This window comes from Varanus komodoensis, unplaced genomic scaffold (assembly GCF_004798865.1).
Source record: "Varanus komodoensis strain SLA01 unplaced genomic scaffold, ASM479886v1 scaffold1, whole genome shotgun sequence".
Lineage (NCBI taxonomy): Eukaryota > Metazoa > Chordata > Lepidosauria > Squamata > Varanidae > Varanus > Varanus komodoensis.
In genome coordinates, this window is record NW_025335268.1 from 91,255,088 (window position 1) to 91,279,454 (window position 24,367).

At 37.9% G+C, this 24,367-nt stretch overlaps 1 protein-coding gene across 1 annotated transcript in view; it reads right to left on the reverse strand.

The window, feature by feature from the left end:
- Positions 1–24,367, reverse strand: part of STAG1 (stromal antigen 1) — a 173,650-nt gene that overhangs the window by 110,998 nt on the left and 38,285 nt on the right. Inside the window, exon 2 of the mRNA XM_044434755.1 lies at positions 13,896–14,032. Coding sequence (XP_044290690.1) covers positions 13,896–13,924 — 29 coding nt within the window. The 5' untranslated portion in view covers positions 13,925–14,032. The remainder of the gene's footprint in view (positions 1–13,895; positions 14,033–24,367) is intronic.

The following is a 24,367-nucleotide window of genomic DNA, read 5'->3' on the forward strand; positions in this document are numbered from 1 at the left end:
TTTGCTGAAAGGAGGCTTGGGCTCTATGGAGGGTGAATATATGGCTGGAAAGTAAAAAGAATGCTGTAAGTCACGGCTTTAGGAACCACTAGGGGGTGATATATATGCAGTGCATTCCATTGTCCCAGATTATGTTTACTATCTCTGTTATCAGTGGATTGAAGGAAGACATACACTACATATGACAGTGAGAAGAAGACATAACCAAGAGAAAGGCCTGCACTGCTGCCTAAGTGGTAGCGCTTCGAGGTTTGTGCTGCGACAAAAAGATCAATTGCAGGGTAGCCCCTTTTCATGAATATCATTTTGGCTAACCAGAGGCTGAGAATGAGGTTGAGGAGTGAAAGTGACGTGCCCTCTTTGTTTGCACAACAATGGTATTTTAATTTGTGCAGCATGTTCAATCCTGGGTGTCTGAAAGCCTTGAGGGCTTTTGCCACAGCTAGGAAGAAGTCCAGGTGGTAGACACAGAGAATATATTCCCTGCATGAACAAAGTCCTCTGATTGTGGGGAACCAATGTACTTCCCCAGACTAGAACCAATGTACTTCCCCTTCACAGTTATGACAGTGAGCATCTGTCCTGAAGCATGGAATGGTATCCCTTAGAGTATTTGGGGTAAGTAGGCCTACAAGGCCTACCTCAGGAAGGGTCTAAAGTCACATATAAGTTTAAGATAGAGATTCCCATGGTCCTGCTGAGGATTAAAGTGTCATATGATTCACAACAAAAGTAGTCCCCTGCAGAGGCAGGCCAATGTGGTGAATGCCATGTTTGAAGCAAAGAGCCCTAGGAGATACTGGATTATGATTGCAAATGCAATTCATGGAGCATGGGAAAGGTCATTTGCTAACTACTGGATAGTATTGTTCTGTACTGGGGGAGGCAGGCTCTAGCAGAGTCTAGGAATGTACTGAAAAATTGTTAGGTCCAAGATTATAAGATTTTTCCATGCTGACTTGGAGACTGAGAGATTTTAGAAGAAGAGCAAGACCAATCATGATGTTGAGTGTAGATGGTGAAATACAGTGATAAAAAGCCAATTATTTTGTAGGGAACAACTATACTATCCTCAAACTCACCCTCACTGCAATTAACCTCTCTATACTTCAATAAAAATGACTGGTACAGAAACAGGGCCAAACAAGAGATCTTTCAATTGGACGGGGTTACAGTCCAATGCAAATGTGAGGAATGGGCATGAACAAGGGTGAGCTGATAGATGAAAATAAGTATCCAAGAAGTCTATCATACTGAATCAGTCTCCTTGATGAAGCAGGGAGAGTATGGCTGAGAGAGTTCTCATGAATTTTCTTGGCAGACAGAACTGTTGATATTACAAAGGTCCAACATGGGAGGGGGAACTCCATTCTTTTGTGGGCCCATAGATACTTTGGGAAAAAACAGGTGGCTTCTGAGAAGACACAGAATACTCTATTGTGCCCTTGGTTAGAAGAACAGTGAACTCCTCTCTGAGGGATAGTGTAGGATTAGCAGAATGAAAAATCCCTGAAGGTGGGAGTTTGTTGAACTCAGTAGGATGTTGTTGGCAGCAGCAAATACTGTCCGCTTGTCTGACATGATGTGTCCCAAACACATAGGAAGAGTCTTAGCCTGTTGTAATGTAGAATCAAGATATGGGACTCTGTGGTGGTAGTCAAAGGCAACAATTGTCCAGTTGGTGTTATTTCCACAAGTGGGTTGGTGGTACTTAGACTGGAAAGATTTGAAGTGGAATGAGTAGAGGGTATTTTTAGATGCCTTGCTTGGAGTCAAATATGGCTATAAGCATGGCGGCCACTGCTGCTGTCAGTATGGTAGAGTGACTAGCTGGAATTGTTGAAGACTAGGAAGTGATTCCCATTTTGCAAGCTGGTGTTCCCATTTTTAAAAACTTGATTGAATATGTAACCTGGAGATGTGTGCTAAATAATCTGTCTCTACTGAAAGGGAGGTCCCTCTTGATTTTTTCTCCTTATGTAGTCCAGAGGTGTGGAACAAAGTACATCTGCTAAGAGAAATGGCTTCTGCCATATATTTATATCCACAATCTTCCATGTGCACTTATTGTCTCATGGGTGGGAAGTATTAATTTTTAAATTGATTTTTATTTTCTTATGATAAATAGAAAAGAATGTGAAACAAAACAACTATGGTGAACAAAGCAAGCTAAGAGAGACAAAATTTCCAAGGGGATTCTACACAGATCCAACCAATACAATCAGCCCCCCAAATCTATCTTCCTATCCTTCAACACTCCATGAGAGTTTAACCAAAAAATAAATCATTAACCTATACCAAAAATCCTCCATTCAGTTCAAATCCTCCACTGCTTTCCTTTCCTTTGCTAAATTCAATCTAACAATCTTTTAAAAAGACTTTGGTCTGTACAAATAGTCAATTTTGGCATCACAACATACTCTGTCTATCCATTTCTCCATTCTTCAATCATTGGGGGCTCCAAAGATTCCCATCCAGAAGCAATTGTGATTCTTGCTGTGGTTATCATATACCCAAATAACTCTTGACATATTTTTGAAAGGCTCTCAGACACTATATTCTAAAAATATAATTTTGTCTCTGATATTCAATTTAAGAAGCTTAAACAATTATCTCTTTTTAAATTTATCATCTATTTTCTAGCATCCAATTCAGATTTCCTTGTTGCATTAATTCTTCTCTCTTCTCCTCCACAAAATAACCTTTTGCATTTCTTCAAACTGTGAATAAACTCACAATTTAACACTACAGCTTAGAGCAGAAGGATTAAGGGAGGAGGAGAACAAGAAAGGAAGAAAGAAGGGAAGGAAAAAACAAAGAGAAGGAGAGAGAGAAAAAGAGAAAGAAAATGACAAGAGATAGAGATAGATAAAGCCAAATAGCCTTCTATCAATGTTAGAATTATCCCATTTATTAAAATATTAGTTTGGATTAATTTGTTAAGAAAGGGCACTGTTGAGACTTTTATAGCAGGGGGTCCCCAAGTCCAACAGGTGGTGCTAATGATCTTCTCATGCTGTGTCATGCTTGTTGTTCTCACTACCCACCACCCAAAAGGGGGGACCAGGACCAGAAAAATTGCAGGTTCCCCACATCCCATCAGGTAGATATAATTGTTTCATGCAACAAATCATATATAGATCAGATCAAAAACAACAACCAAAACAAAAAAATCACCCTGCTCGAGGAACCAGCAACTCCCTCAGAAAATGGTGACAGAGAAGGGAGACAGCCATGCCTTCCATTATGCTGAACTTCATCCAAGGTCAGCTATAATGTCCAAGTTTCTTGAATAAAGGTATCAGTCAGTTTACAACTGTAAAATCAAGGTCTTATTAGAGTTCAAACAAGACATTAAGAGAGTACCTCTTTCGAGGTTCTTTCCAAGTAAGTAAACAGAAATGCCTTGAAATCTGAATCACAGCCAAAATCTCAGTCTCAAATCTAAGCTGTCCAGAAAGTACCATGTCCTCCACCTCAATTCAAATGCCAGAAAATGAGCACAAACATTCCTTCAGCTAAAATTCTCTTGCCAAGGTCAGTTTACACTGTTCATAATTCTTAGTTCTAAAGTAGAGGCATTAAACAGCTTTGCCATCAATCAACAAAACATTATCTGTTTCAGAGTTCTTACAAAATTTGCAAACAAAAATGTCTTAAGAGTCTACAATCCAGCAAGTTAGAATATTATCTCCTTGGCAAAAAAAGTTATGATGTAAAAAGAAATAGTAATAGAAGAAAAAAATAGAAGAAAAAGAGAAATAAAAGGAGTAAATGTGTGTGTGGGGGTCGACTTTATAACTTGTTCCAGTTTGCTTTATCTTGCCATCGCGCTGTAATCAGAGTTGAAGACCAATAGTCTTCATGCCCACCTGTCATTTAGAGTGGTAAACACCCCTCAAAGACAATTTTAATTGTCTCAGTAGGATAAGGCAGAGAGCAGCAACATTCGCTGCAGCTTCTTTATGTCGCCATTCCCCCGGAAGCCGGCAATATTAATTTGTTGACTTGCTACTCTATGTACGTCAACATGAAAAACTGTGACAAAGTTTTTTGTGTCCTCTGGGAGATGATTGTAGAAAGCAGCCACCCTGTCCTAGAGGAACTGTTGATATGTAAGCTTGGCAAATGTCAATCCATAAGAATAAGGCAAAGGTGGAATACATCTTATTGTCTATGGCATGAAATTTCTATGCCTCCATGTCTATTCCTCGTGTTTTGATTGGAATTGTAAAGGTTCTACTACAATGCAATTTAGTAGAGGGTGTCTGAATGGGAAAGAAAAGGCTTTCTCTTGTAAAGTCTTGATTTTTCAAGGGGTTGGTGGTAGAGGGGAGGGTTCTATCTGTGATTGTTTAATTACCAGGACTGCAGTCAGTAGCATGAGAACATAAAATGGTGATGCCATGTCTGCTTGAACTTTGTTAAATACCAAGTGACAGAACCCAGTGAGTTTAATTTCTAGACCAAAGAACTTGGCCATTCTCAGAATCTGTGCATCTGTTCAGTTTAAGCATGATATTGCTTGGGGAGGGGGTGAATTCTGTTCCCCAAGTGGATCATCTCAGGAGGATATTGATGCTGGAACAGAGGAAGATTAGGAAGAGCAAGAACAGTAATCTTTGAGTTTTGTTGACAGGTGCTCACTTGTTCAAAGGATAAGAAGTTTGCAAAAGGTGAATGATCCATGGAGACTGTGTAATGACAGCTGAATCCATATGTTTCTTCTTAGGGACATCTGAAAATAGCTGTCCAGAAGTGCTAGTCAAATGTGGAGATGCAAACTAGATTGCTGCATTAGCCTCTGAAAAAAAGGGTACTTTTTTTTGATGGGTGGAGAAAATAAGATTGGTGTCAACAGTAAACAGGGTGATTGGTAGCTTCATAGTCGAAGGACATGAATCTGGGTTGATAAAAATAAAATGATTAAAAAATAAAAATCAGAATCTTAAATTTAAATCAGATTTTTAAAATTTCAAAATGGATTTCTTAAAAATAACCTGCATTTTCAGGAAAAATCTATCTAAAGATAGTTTTCTATTTAAGATACATTATCATCCAAAGGTTATTCATCATGAAATAAGGATTATTTGTTTTTAATTATGCAGCATAAGGCTGTATATTCATGCAATGTTTAATTATTTGGTGAATGAATTCCATTAAATCAATTCCATTAATCCACTCACAATGTCATGCTTCCAGAACTTTCTGTAAGATTATTTGGCATTTTTTGTATCTAGTAGATGTTATCACAAATGCTTGTTTTTAAAGTTCTCAAAACTGTAAAAAATTGTATCTGAAGAGATCAAGTGCCTAGTCTTCATAGCAAAAATGTAATAAAATAAATGTACAGAATGGAGAAAAAGTCCGTAATCCCATTGTATCTTTGCAAATCTATGCACATGGAATCAACCTCTTAGGTGCTAAGTTTCAAAAAGTTTAATGACTAGAAGAAGATTGCTGGGAGTGGAATAGATCTGCACAAGAAGCTAAGAGTGAGGACAGAGGAGGAAAGTGAACATTTTTTGTGCGTAGCCTGAGGTTTATCATATTACTCTTTCCCTGGAGGAGAAAACATATAATGGCAACAGGCCATAACAGAGACCCAGTTTGGGAATCCTTTAATGAGGTTCCTCTGCCTATGAGTAAGGCAGGCACATTAGCAACTTAGGTAAAAACAAACACACATGATTTAAATCTAGTCTTCCTGAATAGTGATTTAAATTTAAATCCCTGCAAACGATCTGACTTAAATATGTGTGGGAAGCACATATACACAAAAGGACAAAAGGATTTGACTTAAATATATGGTGGGAGCACATATACAAGTGCTTTAGCTCTTGGCAGGTACAGAAATTATATATAACATTCTAGGAGATGAATCCAGAACACAAAAGTAGGAAGCAAAATAGAATCAAATACTGTGGACCAAGTTGGCCTAGGGCTGAAAAATGAAGCAGACAAACCTCATAGAATTCTATGAAACCAACAATCTGTTTAAGTACATACTTCAGACAACCAATCAGACAACTGTATAAATGGACATCAGCACATGGAAATCAAATGTTTATGTAACTGGAAGTAGAAAATGGAGAAGATATATTCTCGTGGCCGAAACAAGATTGGCAACAGATTGTATGTTCCATGAACTCCAAGAAATTACTTGAATATCATTCCTGAGGAATTGAAGGTCCACACAGATAATGATTCTGCATTATGGAACTCAAATGACCGTGAGCCAGAACTGTGGACCAAAACTGGAGACATTATTAGGGAAAATGTAAAATGAAAACTCCTTTAGCAAGCAGAAAGAAAAGGCCTAGTTGGATGACAGAGGAAACACTCAGAGTTGCTAAGGAAAGGTGAGAAGTAAAAGCAAAAAGTGGCTGAACTAGGGTTAGAATCTTGAATTCTACTTTTCAGGGACTGCCACATAGAGACCGCCCCCCCTCAAAAAAAAAACCCTATTATTCAGGCTGCTGCAGAGAGATAAATAAGAACAACAAATTAGGAAAAACAAGAGATTTCTCCTAGAAGATCCAAGAAATCAAAGGAAAATTCAAAGCTAAATAAGGAAAGTTGAAAAATCAACAGGGGAAAAGTCATCAGGATGAAATAAAAAGGTTGGAACAATATACATAAGTATACAGAAGAGATAAAAAGATGAATACAACTCTGAAGAAGAATCCTATAAGAAGAACATACAATATCAGAAACTGAAGGGAAGAGAAAGCTACAGTAAAAGGACTTGGAAGGAATGAACATCCAGAATAGAAAAGGTACCAATAAAACTATTCCATGCTACAGAGACAAAACTGATCCAAAGTCTAACAAGAATGAATGCTAATGAATACAGTAAAGAAAACTGTGGCCAAAAATGGAACTATTAAATATAAAGTTCAATTCTCCCAAGGAAGGAGATGGGAAGGAGTGCATCAACCATAGGACCATCACAGTATTTTCCCATGCAAGCAAAGTAACACTCAAAGTATTGCAACAAAGAATTTTTCCTTTATAAGGGGAGTAATGCCTGATATTCTGAAAAAGAAGAGGCACTCAAAACCCTATCATAAATTATCTTGGCTACTGGAGCCTACCAAAGAATTTCAGAAGATGATCAGTATGTGCTTTATAGACTACAATAAAGTCTTGACTGCATGGATCATGAGAAACTATGGGTAGTTCTAAAAGAAATGGAAGTGCCTCACTACTTGACTGTCCTGAAGCATGATCTGTATCATGGACAAGAAGCTATTCATAGGACAGAATATGGAGGCACAGAATGGTTTGTTATGGGCAAAGCCATTGGCCAAAGGTATATTTATCTTCTGGTCTGTTCAACTTATGTGGAGAATGTATCATAAGGAAAGCTGTATTCAGCTCTGTTTTCCTAAAGGCAAAGGTGTCAGACAAGGGTTTATTTTATCTCCTAATCTATATGCTGAAGATATCATAAGGAAAGCTGGAGTAGCATCAAATGTAAGAGCAAACACTGGTGGGAGATACAGCAATAAATTTAAGATATGCAGACAATATCATAATACTGGCAGAAAGCAGCAATAAATTGAAAAAACTACTGATAAAAGTGAAAGAGGAAAATGCAAAAGCAGAAGTGTAGCTAAACATTAAGAAAACCCAAATCATGACTACAAAAGAATTACAGCACTTTAATGTCAACAATGAAGAAACTGAAATTGTGAAAGATTTTGCATACCTTGGCTCAATCATCAAATAGAAATTTCAGCCAAGAAAGCAGAAGACTTGGAAGGGCAGTAATGAGGAATCAGAAAACTAGACAAAATTATCCAGTGTAAGGATGTTTCACCGGAGACCAACATCAAGATCACACACTTTATTAATTAATTAATTAATTAAAACATTTCTATGCCACCCCTTGCCGTAGCCTCGGGGCGGCTCACAACATAATAAAATACGCATTACTGTATTCCTGATCCCTATCTAAAAGTGTAAAAGCTGGAAAGTGAAGAAAGCTAACAGGAAGAAAATTACATTAAAAATATGGTGTTGGAGGAGAGCTTTGTGAATATCCTGGACCAATTGAAAGATGAACAAACAAGTAGATCCTACATCAAATCAAGCCAGAATTTTCACTGGAAATAAAATGACAAAACTAAATTTAGTGTATTTCAAGCACATCATGATAAGGCAAGACTCACTTGAGAAGACAACAATGCTAGGGAAAGTCAAAATCATAAGAAGAAAAGAAAGCTCAGCTACAAGGTGAGTTGATTTTATAAAGGAAAACCACAACCTTGAGTTTACACGATAGGAGCAGGTCTGTCAGGGAGGTCATTCATTTATATGGTTGGACATAACTTGACAGCACCTAACAACAACAAAAGAGTAATGCAGAGGGGAATAGTAATACTGGTAATGAGAGTAATTCTTTCTTGACATACCTTATCAGTATCTTAAGAAAGTTCCCGAGCAGGCTGATGACACCAGGGAGGCTTGTTGGTATCAGTATTACAAAGGATTGGTGGTATGAAGTATTTATGACACTTATCCCTGGAAGTGGAGCCCAGGTACTTGAGATCATCCTATGAGGTACATCCATCTGGGACTCTATACTTTTGCAGCAGGAGGGTTGATGAGGAAGCAGTTGTGCTATAGACTGATGGTGTCAGAGCTGGTAAGAATTCCATTTCAGTGTCTGATTCAATTCGATGATGCAATTTTTCTTTCAGTCTCAAAGCCCTCATAGTTGCAGGACATTTTAAACAGCATTAATTTAATTATTTATTGGTTGGTTGGTATCAGCTTAGGGTACTGAAGGGCCAGTCTCTAGCCTTTGGTCCAAGGAGAAACCTGAAGGTGTTGGCATGGAATTGTGGATGTTTCCAAGGGCAAGTTGAGTGCCTACATCCACCCTAAGTTCAGATGATGAGGGAGGCAATCTCTTGCAAACAGTTGCTGAGGCAGTAGATAAAGACCAACTATGTGCAGCCAAGTCTGCCATTTGTAAGGCTTGCTCCAAAAGGCAGTAACAGAGGTGTGCTAGTCTATTCTTCCTCACCTGTTTAGTAAAGGTGATTTATTAGGAGCAAGAATCTTCTTTATGGATCTCTCGGAAATAAAGAAGGCACTCCAAGTGCATGTCAGATGCTGTCTTCCTGCTGTACAAGGAACACTTTTAAAAGGATGTGTGTTGGTAGCCATATGTTCTTGAAGAAAAAAGAAAAAAGGAGTGAACTCAAAGAAAATAGGATAACTGGAAGAAAGAACTCTGCTTGGCACCTCAGCAGGCAGAGGAAAAGGAAGGAAGGACAGACGGATGTAAATCAAGTCTTGGCAGTAAGGTGGAGAACATTCCACAATGCTCCTTCCTTATCACTGTGGCTAAGAAAAGGACCTAAGTGGGAGCCATGCCTGGAGTGTGTGTGCAGAAGGAGGGATAGGACTCCTGTCAAAAAGAAAAGCCCTCCATATAGCTCTAGGATGCTCCAAATACTGTTCTGCCCATGTATGGGTTGCAAAAACTGCAAAGAATAACCTTAACTTCAGTGCTCGATCTGGAAATACAAGGGCAAGACAAACCACACAGGTGAGCAAAGGATAATTCAGATTTCCAAGTGTGGGTTCTGCAGAAGTCTAGTACATTCTCTCCACTATTCTCATGTGGAAAGCTGTTTACAAACTAACCAGTATTAATGTCTCCCATACTTGGTGGATGCAAGTTTAATATTCACTGTGCATGAAAACAACTTTTTGGGTCATTAACCTCACTATACACCAGTGAAGGCAACAAGAAGGCTAGACATTCCTCTTAGTGAATGCCAAGCATGTCACTCCAGTCATTATGACTTCAGCCCAAATAATCATCTCAGATCACAGCTTAGGCATGGTAATCAGCCCTCATTACAAAAAGAGTTCCACAACAACTCTGCACAAAAATTGGCTACATTTGTTTATACAAATATTTTAGCATGCCCTATAATTTCTGGATCTCAGAGTGGGATTCAACAGAAACAGTTCAACATAGTGAGTATAGCACTTCCCAGAACAGGTTAATGTGGCCATTAAAGGAGCTAAGGCACTATCAAGTGTGGAGGAACAATGAAGCATATGAATTGGAAGCATTTGCAGTCATGTGCTCACTAGAATCTACTCTAAGAATCTAGTCTCAGGCTCTCTGAATTGTAGCTGCTGAAAATTATTCAACCCAAACCTTGCCTTTGCACGGCTATCAGAGATTATCCAGGACACTTTTCCATTAGCCTGCCATCAGAGGTTACCAAGAAATTAGCCCTTTTGGTTGAGGTGGGCTGCCCTTAGAATGATTATTTCAGTTAAGTTCACCTGGCATTAAATTGTACCACTGTTTGGCACCAGCAGGGGAGTTCCCTTCCCCCACATGTGTGCACACATCCAAGACTGTATTGCCTTTTAGTGTTGACCTTTACACTAGTTGCTCAATTTAATTTTTATTAAATATCTTTTATTGCTATTTTGGTTTTCAAATCCCCACTGCCTGAAATTCAACTGTTATCTCTGATTTCAGGTTGGAGATAACAACAGAAATGCCCTCCAGTGGGTAGTACTCTGAGAAATTTCTGTTAGCACATGATAGCATGAGAGATGGGGGCATCACGGTTAAATCAGGCTTAATTAATTAATCTGTTCAAAATAAAGAGCAGAGAAGGGCAATATTGTTGCTAACTCTGGAAATTTGGGGAATCTAGGCAGAGTCTGATGGTGGGCTCAAGGAGTAGAGCCTAAAGACAAAGCTTTTTGTTCTCTTTGTTCTCTTTTGTTTTGTCATGTGCTTACACATTCTTCTTGCTAACATCATATTAGACCATCATAAGACAGTCCTAATGGTATTCAAATTGCAACAACATCACAAAAAGCCTTTGAGTCCAACCACAAAGAGCACCGAAGTCACACAGAAAAGCACAAGCAAGGCAAAAACTGTTCAGGCATTGACCGGTATTCTGAAGGTACTCTTCTCCATTTTACAGTTCAGAAGACAGTTTGCCAAAACAGCCAACGAATCATGGCGAATGATACACCCCATCACACTGAGCACAATCTAAGAAACTGTTCTGGACACCACCACAAAATGTCTGCCATTGCAGGCATGGCAACAACAAGCAACCTACACAAAATACTGAGTGCAAGGCAGAGGTAGTGTTTGAGTTCCAACATACTAAACCCACTTGAATGTACAGTGTTCACTACCATCAGAAACTCATTTCACAGCAATCCTAGCTGCCAATAACCAAATGTGGTTTTTTTTTTTTTAAAGTGCGAGAGGTAGAGCACCTAGTGAACATCAAAAAATGTTTGATTGCTTTTTGCGAATGGGACAGCATAGGAATTGTTTAAATAAATAAATAAAGCTGTTGGGATGCATTAATGCCTGTAGGCACAATACTGCCTACCCACTAGCATTTGTGAATCCAGGTGTTTTTAGGATTGCCACTTTTTTCTAACAGGTTCTTGTACTGCTAGAAACTGTGTAAGAGATATGTGACAAGTTAAGCCTTATGCAGCTGAGAATACTATAGAGAAAGCTGCACTATTACTCTTTACCTGCCAAGCAGTTTCCAAAAGCAAAGCAGCCTTCTATGACAAGGGCGCTGACAATACTATTCACAACTCACACTTGCTATTCAATAAACATTTGACAGACTAAGCTGTTTTCTAGGTGTTAATGAAAGTTAACAGATGGAATCCTCCACTTCCTCATTTGCAACCAATGGTTCACAAATATCGATGTGGCTTACTACCCACTTATTATTTGCAGTTGTCATCAATTCCCTAGTTCTGAGTCCTCTGTAAAACACAGCTTGGGAGATAAGCAGAGTCTTCTCTTACTTTTGAGGGATATGGTGAAGGGTACAAAACAGTGAAAGTTCCTGTAAGCCAGAGCGAGATCACTGATTCTTACCTGCTTGAAAAATGCAATTAAAATAAGAGCCACAGGATAGAACCGTTTGTCCTAATAGCCAATGCTGGAGCTTCTTGTCCTGTCAGTGAGCTAGCAATTATAGTTAGGGATATCTAGCTGTTATTCACCTCAACTGTCCTCAGAATAGGAAGCTCCCTGGGAAGCTGGTCCAAGAGCTCCCCTGTCCCAATCAAATAAATATGGGAGGTGTGGCAGGATGAGTTCAATGAGATTAGGCAATATGAAAGGCACCCTGAGGCATATGATTGCCATGCAAGGTCTATGCAGGTCTCGGCATCGTTCTCTCTAATTGATTCTAATAACACTTCTTCAAACAGGTCAAAATTTAAACAGGCATTTTTTTTCCTGATCTAGACCAGGAGTATTACATGCTGTCTTCCCATTAGTACTATCCATATTTAAGAGCCCCCAAAGACCAAATCAGTGTTTACATCTGATATAACCAATAACGCTACCAACATTCCTGACTTTTCATACTCCACATTCCCTCTGTGATATCCTGGTTTCCAACACATAGAAATTTGACCATCACGTGTGACATGCCACAAATTAGAGAACATAAACACTGCAAGTTTGTTACACAAAATAAAGACGTTCTCATCTTTGAGGTACTCTCAAAAATAATGTAATTCAATTCCAGTTACTGCTATGATTATCTGTTTCAATTCTATTACAGTTACAGCCAGATTTGATTCAGCTGCTAGTTTCATACTAACCATGTTTTGCCAAAACATTTTATATATTTATGAAAATTCAGACCAATATAACTCCTGCAAGATATCTAGTTTCCATTAATTTGATCAAATAAAAAGAGTCTGTCTCAAGATAGAACAGAACCCATATTTCTCTAAGATTTTTAAAGCTACTTCCCTTCATTATATGGCTACAGAGGACAGCATTCTTAAATCAAGATTTGCTGACTGAGATCAATGCATTTTTAGTAGGAACTTTGTCTCTGCAATCTGATTTTAATCCAGTTTCAGTTTGCATTCAGAAAATTACATATAATTTGAACTAGATTTTGGCTCAGTAAAACTTCCTGATTGTAGGATTCATACCCTGACCATGGAATTCATACCCTGACCATACAATTGCATTCAGACTATACAGTTGAAGCTCAGCTTTCATGGATTTAACTTTCATGGATTTGATTATTTATGAGTCTGCCATCAATAATTAAATGGGGTGGGGTTTTTTGGAGTTTTGTGGCCTACTGCAGAAAATCACAGACAAGGCACATAGACTAGAAAATAACCTAATATATAAGGGTGTTCTCTAAAACATACCTCCTGGTTGGTTGCTCCGTACATTATTACCATATATATTTATACTGGCATATAAGATGACCCTTGAAACCCAAAATAGCAAAGCAAAAATTGGGGGCTGTCTTACATGCCAGTTTATATGATAGATCATGAAAAGAGAGAGGAACTTTGTGAAGCTGTTGCTGCAGCTACACCAGTGGGTGTAATGACACACAAAGAGATAGAGAGGGGAGGGAGAGAGTAGCATCCAGTACATATTCAGTCAACAGTATTAAGAGTTAAAATTGGGGGGAGGGACGCCTAGAGATATTTGTAGTTTTTACACTTTCACAGGGGTCCTGTGCCTTTACACCCTGAGAATGTGGTGTACCAACTGTACTTTCATTTCAAAGAGTATCATGCAGCCAATACTTTCATAACAGTAACATCTTAGGTCCTAAAAGTTAAGTTCACTGACGATTTAAAACAAACAAACAAACAAAAAAAAGACTGGTCCAGTTAAAGGTAATTCTACACCCTTTATGAAGTCACCTTTTCACATTTAAATTTAAGTCACATACAAACGTCAAGTCTGCAGTTGAGAGGGACAACCATTCTGCAACAAATTCTGTTCTTGCCCTGACCCTTAATTTGCTTCACTGATCACATGAACTGTGAATATATTTATGTATTTATTTGTTTGGAAAACTACTCACTGTAATACTGGTAACTCTGAAGTAATCATTTTGTAGCCCACTATGAACTGTTAATAGAATCAAATGAATATCCTTTAGTGGTGTCTTTATCAGCCAAAGTCGCCGTAACTATTTTCAAAGCAAAGTCCAGGTCCAGCCTATAAAACAAAACAGAGGCTAATTAAAATCACAATTTTAAAATTAAACAGTAAACCCAATGCAATAAAAAACTATAAAAAGTTGGGGAGGGTGAATTATTCAATCAAGGTCACTTCTGTTTTTCAGGTTTGGTCTATAGGATCTTTAGGGCTCAATCTCATGCACGTTTAGACAGAAAAGGTGCTATCTCTCTCAGCAACCTCCAGCCAGGAAGGGACATACTGGGAGTTAAAGGAATATTTTCTGTCTAAAATTGTATAGATCTGTGCTTTTGCTATTTTACATGTACAAAATCATCTGGAAGTATTGCATAGAATCCCAACCACAACCACTCTTGAATAATAGATATTGCAGTTTATTTCACTAGCATAACCTAGACTTCACAGTATTTGTAAATGTCCCTTTCTTCATACTCAATACTTCAAGGCCACAAACATAACATATATGTTTTATACGGAAGATATACAAAGGCTTCAGTCACAGGAATGGTATCTCCATATAATGTTTTAGAGGGAATGTATGTACATTATGGGCAATATCCAACACCACCCGGACACTAGCAGGACCCAGCACCACAACAGATTCTGCAGTGAAGCGTGCAGAAAATATCTCTACCAACTTGTCCTGTTACAAACGTAAACGTTTCCATTCATTTACAGGATTACTGTAGCAGTATTAATTCCTGCTGTACAAGTGGTAGGTTCCAATGCTGCAAGAGAACCAAAGTGCCAGTATTAGATACCACCCTATATGTACAAAGCACAAATTTATTCATATCGATAAAGACATTCAGCTAAAAGATCTTAAAGAGTAATTCAAGGATACAATTTAGATTATCTTGACTCATAAATATTCTGTACATTTTGATATCAAATGCAGTTCTGTTCAAAACAAACAAAAACCACCAGAAGTAGTTTTCTATCTAAATCCTCAGAAGCTCAGGTCTCAAGGGCTTCACAAAAAAGCTAAAATTAGAAACAATGAAGAATATTAAGGACCTTTTTAAACCTTTCTTTAAAATCACTTATAAGAACAAATGAATATGTTGATAATTAAAGAAGTAAGTTCATAATCTCCAGTCCAGCACTCATAAGCTAGTCTTCTGTAAGGTTTTGAGGTATGGATGGTGTATCTATTCACTAGTTGAGCTGCTTCAATATCAAAAGGGAAGCAAAGAAAGGGGGTAGCAGAAACAGGGGCTTGGGAAGGGAGCATTCTGACAAGGTAGCTAAGGCCTCACAAGAAGACAGCACAGGCAATCAAATGAATATGGGAAGGTCCACAAGGAGGAGGAGGAGGAGGAGAATCTCAGAGAAGTGATAACGGGCTCCAACTTTTCATAAGACAACAACCAAACTTTAGACGATCCTCACAGAATGCAAGAATTGATCACTTGAATTGATAAACACAACTTCCACAGCTCCACCCCACTATAACAGATGAGTGAGAAGAGGTAACGACTGTATCTGAAAACAAAATAGAATCTTGGGTAGAGGTAGTAGCAGATGGAAGAAGGTAAGTTAGAAGGCGCACAGGGGACTTAGAAATCAAGAAAGGAGAGAACGGAGTTAGGATAGAGGAAATAGGGTGTAGAATCAGTTAAGTTAGTCAATGGGTAGAATCAGAGACACACTGTGAATGAAAGGGAGAGAAGCTACTGAAAACAGAGATGTAATTATAAGGTACCTAGAATTATCCATCATCATCCATCAGTTGTTGGTTCTGAGGTTTAACTGTTAAATAAATATTTATACTTTGAGATATGTTCTGGTCTGTATGGATTTAAAGACTGTCATTGTAGACATAATATATCTTGATTTGAGCAAAGCTTTTGACAAAGTGCCAAATGACATTCTGATCAGGAAATTAGCTAAAAGTTGGCTAGATGGAACAGCTATCAGGTGGAACCATAATTGACCACAGAATTGGACTCAGAGTGCTTCTCAATGTCATCTTTTCAGACTGGGGAGAAGTACTGAGTGGACTACTCCAGGGCTCAACCTGGGGACCTGTGCTCTTCAACATTTTTATTCATGACATGGATTAAGAGGTGCAAGAAATGCTTATCAAATTTGCTGATGACACATAACTAGGTGGGATAGATAATACCCTGGAAGACATAAACAAAATTCAAAATGATCTTGATAGGATGGAGGACAGGGCTGAAAGCAACAGAATGAAATTCAGTAGAGACAAATGCCAAGTTCTACACCTAGAAAAGGAAAACAAATGCACAGTAACAAGATGCGGAATTCTTGGTTCAACAATACTACAAGCAAGAAGAAGCAAGCTACAATCTGGGAATTGCTGTAGATCACAAGTTGAATATGAGTCAGCAATGAGATTTAGCTACAAAAAGTGCAAATGCTATACTAGGCTGTATTAATAGAAGTAAATCATGAGAAGTACTGGTTTCCCTCTATCTGGCACAAGTTAGGCCCCTTCTTGAGTACTGTATCCAGTTCTGGCCACCATACTTGAAAAAAGATGCAGACAAACAGGAAAAAGATCAGAGGAGAGCAAAAAAAAAAAGATGGTCAGGGGACTGGAAACAAAGCCCTGTGAAGAGAGATTGAAAGAACTGGGCATGTTTAGCCTGAAGAACAGAAGACTTAGGAGAGCTACGTATGATAGCACTTTTCAAATACTTTAAAGGCTGTCACAGAGGAGGGCAGGGATCTCTTCTAAATCATCCCAAAGTGAAGGACACGGTATAATGGGCTTAAGTTACAGGAATTCAGATGCCAGCTGGACATCAGTAAAAAAAAATCTGACTGTTAGAGCAGTAAGGCAATGTAACCGATTACCTATGAAGGGTGTGGGCTCTCCCAACACTGGAGCATCTCTCAGTGATGCTTTAACTTGGAGTCTTGCATTGAGCAGGGAGTCTAACTCATTGGCCTTACAGGGCCCTTCTAACTCTACTGTTCTACTATTTCTATGATATCAGCTGCTACTACAGTACTGTTCTACTGTACCTCATCCCACATGCTAAATACATAAAAAGGAGAATTCTATTATTCTCTATAAATCAGTAGGTAGTGGCAGCTGATATGCTGGGGGGTAATGGGAAATGTCTGGAGTCAAAGACTTCTAGGCTTTACAAGGGAGCCCTAGTTACAACACACTCACTGTTAACAGAAGTGTGACACAAATAGAAAAAGAAAGCAGAAAGAGGTGAGGGAGAGAAAATTTCTATTTTATCCATAGCAGGCTTTAGATACTTCTGAGACAAACAAACAGCAATGATAATCAGACAATTATGTAACAAGACTAAGGATACAGATACCCTAGAAAAATAGTAAAGACAATGCCATCATAATAAAATGCTATTAAATACCAGAGGCAAATCAGTTGTCTGAAACAAAATTTAAAATAAAAGAAAAATGAATAAGCTAAACAAGAACAAAACTGCAGGAATACCTACAGAGGGGAAAAATGAAAAGAACAAGTATCACTAAAGAATAAGCAGGAAAAGATCACGATTGTTCCACTTTGGTTATAATACTTCACCATACCAATGCTACAATAAAATAGTGCAGTCAAGTGAGTGGTAAAATATTCCATGAAGTAAACTACACTTCTATACAAGTGATCTGACATGAAATATCATACAGATATTTTGACTATACTCTGGAGCTTTCTAGGTAAGGTTTGTTTGTTTGCAATCTGCCTAATTCTGTTCTTTCAGAAGAGATAATAAATTAATTTGTAATATATGGCTGTTATTTGACTTTGTATGAATGGTCAATTAACAAAGCTTTTGCCTGCCCATAGCCAACTTTATTCCATTTAAAATTCCATTTATGGATGAACAGGAGAGGGCATAACACTCCACATGCACAGTTCTTTGTGCAAAGACACCACATCTTCCATATCCTCACTAGAAATATCTTACCTTTTGAAAAGAACGTACATTTATCTGCTACTAAAACTTGTAATGCTAAGGTAATTAATGATTAAATAGGTCTAGTCTATAATGTGTTTCAGGGTGAATATAATCTTCTGATATGACATATAGGTATTGATTGCAGGGAGGTAGCTCAATCTTAGCAGAAGTACAAAAAACATTTTAAAAACCACTTGGGATGTAAGTGTGAAAACAGCACAATGAGGACTAAGCAGAACAGTGACTGCTGGTAGACAGCCTAAAATGGTGGGAAACCAGGGTAAAGAAGGATGGAATGGAATGAATTCAATCCTAAACAGGGAGCATTCCATACAGCAGTTTTTTGTTACAAGTCCCACTTGCATTTATTACCCTTTAACTTAAATGTTGCCATTTCCTTCTCTGCCTTGCAACAATGTTCATTTTTCTTTTCATGTTAGTAAGTTCCTATACCATACTTTATCAAATACTATATAAAATCCAAGAGACTACATTACCCCTATAGTTCCCTCACTCACATGGAGCAAGCAGTTTGTCTCACAGGCTTGTTTCTCCCTACAGTTTAAAACTGGCCAGTAACATAGATATATGCCTGAAACATGCATAGAAATAACATCATCTACATGAACTGAATGTCCAGAGCTGTGAATCTTTAGCCTCTATATAAGATCAATACAGTACGCACTAAAGGCTTTAGACTCTCAAATGTACTTCAGATTGCTTATGAACAGAATATAAAAACTGATCTGAAATATTTCTTAACAATTTCTTTGGACCTAATATATTCAGGAACACTTTTGCAGTAATAGCCACAAACAATGGCACTTTAAAGATCAACAGGCTAGTTATTCTGTCATTATCTTTCAAGAATACTGCATCACATGAAGTAGACAGCACCTTAAAAACCCCTATGCCAGTTTAAATAAATATTTAGTTGTTAAAGTGTCACAATACTTTTTGTTCTTTTGGCTGTAACAAGCTAACAGAGTGATAATCATTACTAATAATTTGCCTAACAATTATCTTTTGACTCAATATATTTTACCTACGGAAACATAACTTATATCATATGGACAGAAGGAAGTTCCTAACTTCCCTATTCCTCCTTTCCCCCAGGGTTCTCCCCGCAAAATGCTATACAGGTTTGGGTACCTCTCATGAATACTGTGGGCTGTGGCATGGTAGTAAGGCAAGCTACTGAAAACCAAACAAAGCATTTTTGTGAGTAGACATTCTGCTGCTGGCCTAAGTTCCCTCTGCCTGATTTTTGGAGAACCCTCAGTCCCCAGCTCCTCCTATTCACAAGGTCCTCTCCACTGCAACTTCTGTGTTGTATTTTGGAAGATCTAGGGGCCAATGGGAGAAAGTAGCAAAAAAGGAAATCAGCTTCAAGAGCTGCTTTCTGTCACCATGGCATTGGATGTCATTCTAAGTTTAAAATACAACTTTTCTTCAAATAATGCTGAAAGGAACTGAAGATAAATAATAGTATTTTACAATCAGACTTGCATATATCATATAGCAATAGCTCTGTTCAATTTTGTACAAAAACTGGACACCAAGTTGATCAAATGACTTTACCTATTCTTCCCTTCTTAATAATATGGTGAGAGATCAAAAGTGACACTAACAGGATTGAAAAGAAGAAAGCCCATATAAATCTCTCTCTCATTCTCTCTCTCTTCAACACACACCCCCCCCCCACTGTCACCAATCTTTCTTGTGACAGTTCCTAATAATCTAAAAGCTGAATTAAAAAAGAAAAGAAAAAAAGAGGTATCATATGGAGGCGATCTCAGGTCCTCTGTCAAGAATCACTGCCACAACCAATTCAAAATAACCTTATTTCTAAGTTAACTCCCATTTTAATTATTATTTTTAGTACTATTCTTTCTTATGTTGACATTTAGCATCTTTCTTGTTTTCAAGGTTTAGTTTGATATACATGCAAAAGGCTGGTGGCTATTGAGTGATAACCTTAAATGAGAACTGAACTGTTTAAGTTATCCTGACAATCTTCCCCTCACCCAGTCTATGTTGCAACAGAGTCCACCAAATTAGGCAACAATCACTTAGATGCAAACTCATACAAATGGAGTTGGGAATTTTCAAGTCCTTCAAAATGATTTTGCTATTATCTTATGTGACCTTAATGTAATTTCGCTTTTGAATATGAGGATCGCTCCATAAATCATGCTGCTCCCAAGATAATGATACATAATTATTCAAATCTTTACAAATAGGGAAAGCAGAATCTAAGAAATTTAGGATTTTACATCTAAAGCTATGTGTAACTTTTGAACATTTTGGCAGTCTCCCTGGAACCCAGCTTCCCATTGCTAAGCATCCCCTCCCATTGAGCCCAGGACTGTAAATAATTTATATCTGCTGTTTTCAGATGTTACATATGTACTACAGAAAAGCCACTGAGGAAATTATTTAACCACAACTTTTACATTGTACTCATTGATCTAGTGCACTAGAGAAAGAAATACAATTCATAATATGCATTCATTTAAAACTACAATCTAAAGTTATTTGAAGAAACAGCAAATGCCGAAGCTACAGTATCTACAATCTAGGATATAAAACAAAAAGGTGCTATACTTGTAGAGCTCTAGGTGCCCTATATATTAAGGCCCGTTGTGTACAGTCCTGCAGTCACTGGGGTACAGTCAGTACAAATATGCAGTAATATGTTTATGATATTTTCCATGCACTGCATCAAAGTACTTACAGAGTACTTCTAACCCCCAGAGGAATAGGTTAAGGTAGGATGGAAAAAACTCCACCACAGTGTGTGTGCATTCAGAAACTCCAATTAGTGGGCCTAAATCTACCATCAACTATGTTCCATCCAGTGATAGGCAATGGTAAGGTCCGAAATGAAGTGTTCAGGTGCAAAGTGGAACTGAGATGGGTCACAGAGCCATTTAAAGATCCCTTGTCTGATGAAAAAGATCCAGGATCTGAAGTCTATCCTCTATGCTGGCCTGTTACTAGTGTAACTTATCCTTCACCACTACACACACTGAATCTAATGAAAGTAATAGAAAATACAAAACAGCATGGCACATGAAAAGGTATATTCATCCCCAGACATCTCTCCTCTGGACAGCACATGCCAAAAGGACTTTGAAAAGTGGTTAAAAAAAATCTGTCACTCCATACATATGCAGTTTCCACTCACTTAGGAGTGCATTCTTAGAGGAATAGACTTAAACAGCTTCAATTCAATGCACAAACTGAGCAAATTAAGGAAAAATGACATTAAAGGAAATTAACAAAGAACAAGAACAAAGACATAAATAATATTATATGTGTATAATGCATATTATCTATCTTTTCCAGAGACATGTATAATACATTTAATCTGTCCATTAGGGATTTTTGGGAAGTGAGTGTAAAAGCTCAATTCTTTAAATATAAAAAATTAAGCTAAAATACAACAATCCATCAATTTGCTATCACCTTTTAAATTATACTAATTTGCATCACAATGTGAGTTCCAGCTATCTCTTTCCTAGCTTCTTTCTTTCTCTTTTCTTCATCAGGCATATTAGCGTGCATTAACAGCCAGATCATATATACACAACATTGCCTGTGACCTACTAGGAAGTTGCTATAGCAACGACTGCTTTCTGCAATACATGTTATGCATTTTAAGTACCATCAGAGTGAGTATAACATGCCTGTCATTAGCAAGCCCAGCTCATACATAAGAGCACAAAATGAAAAAAAAAAAAAATACCCAGGAGAAGCATCTTTTGCCTGTGGAAATTTTCTTGTAGAGTTTGAGATTTCTGATAAATTCTATTATTTGCTTAAATCTAAGGATAAAGGGAAAAAAACTGAAAAGATTCTAAAAAGTTTATATGGAAGTGGGATACAATGCCCACCAATAGTAGGGAATGCAGAAATGACTAAACTCACTGAAAATATTGACTGCAGGTACCTATAACCTCGCACATCAATTCTGAAAGTCAAGCATTTGTGATGCTTGCAGAGATAGTGCAGAGACCCTGCCTGTATTCACATGTAATGGTAAATCATAATTTAGAGTTACATAAAGAAGCAGGAATGAGTCCATGCAGAGTACCATGATTTTGCATTCCCCCCTCTCCTCTCACACAATTGGAAGGAAGAATAAATCAGGCTTCAGTTTTGCTTTAGCAGATTCCTGGTTCCTCATTATGTGAACAACAGGAATAGTGCTTTAAAATAGTCTCCAGTTTGCTAAACAAAACACAGAAAAAATCCAAAGTTTGAATTTAGTTTGCACAGAAAATGACTAGAGGATATTTTAAATTACAATTTCTGGTTTATATGAAATATAAAGACAAGAATCTGCTAAAATGAAACTAAATTCTGCTTGATTCCTCCACCCAGCCACACAGACAGGACATGGGAACCTTGAGTCCAATACTTTACATGGATGTATAGTCCTAAATTATGTGTTACAGTGGTGTGCCATTATGCTTTACAATTCAAGTTTAGGGAAAGTTGAGTTGTTCCAGTTTACTTTTTCCTGCCCTTGTGACCTTTACAATAAAGTCATAGTTGACAGGTGGAAGAAGACAACACTGTAAGATAAATCCTGGCCCTTTCCTTTTCCTGCAAAGAATTTGCTGCACCCTGTTCCATCATTCTTACAATGATTGTATCACTAAATTCATATCTTAAAACCAATAAGTGATCAATTTTCATTAAAACAAAAGAAAAAAATCAGGTCATTGGTACATCTCTTGAAACTCAGCTGAATATGAACCGCAGTTTCATTTTATGAAATCCCTGATTACATCTTGAAATTATGAACCATCCAACTACCAAAAAAAGTTAACTTCCTGATTTGATTAAAAATTTGGACTAGCATCTTCTCATCAATGCCTTTTCAATGCTGTAAGAAAGCCAATGTAGAATACTTTGAAAGTTATAACACAACTTTAAATGAGCAATAACTGTTACAGTATATCTGTTTCACTTTACTATCGACTGTCTCAGCTATTTTTTCACATTGTTTTATAACAAAAAGAATTTATTATTTCATGGACTCAGAGACATGTTTTCTGAGTGGAATAAATCAATCAGCAAAAGAACAGCAACAAGTATTCATACAAGCTACCTGTTGGGAAGCTCATCTTGTTAAAGCTCAGGCACACATGCATGAAGTACTCAGTGCCCATTCTCAGGATGCTTCAGATTCTGAGGTTGAAAGGGGAACTGTTTGTCAAAAGGTCCAACCTCAAGATAAGCCTCAAGGTCTTGGGACCAGACAGGGGTTGACACAGGAAAAGATTAGTACAAGGACACTTGAGCAACAACAGTAATTCTGCCCTGGGAAAGCTGAAGAGTTACATTCCAGGGTGAAATGTAGAAACGGAGGTAGTCTCAGAGCAGCCTGAGCATGGGCAAGATGCTGAAATGGCGAGTTCCTCCAAGAGGGAACCCGTGAGAATGAACCTGGTGGTTCAGCACCAAAGTTGGCATGGAGCACAGAGGGAGAAGCAACAATGTGCTTGCTTCAGCAGTGCCCTTCCTTGAGGGATGGCGCGCAGAAGGGTTCATAAGGGAAGCTCTGGTTAATGAACAGTAGATAAGTTTCAACATTTCACTTGGTATATGCTCATAGACTTTGTGTATTAGCAATAAAGATAATTAAATAAAGAAATGCTAGTGTGGTGCCCAGAGGGAGACAATGGGAAAGCAACACTACTTGACTTTAGTTTAAGCATATCAAAAACTGACTGGTTGATCCTGGGAGATGTGCAAATATTAAGATTTGTTTGAAACAATGAATGCTACAAGTTAGAAAGTGCATACTGGCTTAATAAAATCAAATTTGAATTCTTATGCTTAAGATAGTAAAGTAACACATATTGTTCTCTATCAAATAGCATGATCAATAGATTGTCATGTTTTAGCTAAAACGCTCTTGTCTGGGTTGGGCAAAAGCTCAAGTCAGGAGGCATGACACAGGACTGTCAAATTGATCGGGAACAGTTGTACTACCACACCCTAGCACTATGGAAGCTCAGAACAGAGTAGTTTCAGGACCATGGAGAGCAGATTCACAGCTAGAATATCCCAGCACTGGATTACAGCAACTTCATTTTGGACTTCATTGCCCATCAGCCCCAGTCAGAATGCCCAATGTACACGAATACTAGGAGTTGTACTCCAAAAAATCTGAAAGGCACAATGTTGAGGCCAGTTGGGCTACATTTAGTCAGGGAGAAATGTGAAGTAGTAAGCAGCAAAGAGGGTGTCAATAAGACTAGATTTAAATCATGGTTTTCCATATAATTTGCATGCATGCCTGTCTTCTCCATAGGCAGAGGAACTTCACTGAAATATTCCCAAAGTGGGTCTCTTTTATGGTCTGCTGCCATTAAAGGTTTTCTCCTCCAGGGAAAGGATATGATAAATAATATGATAGAATAATATA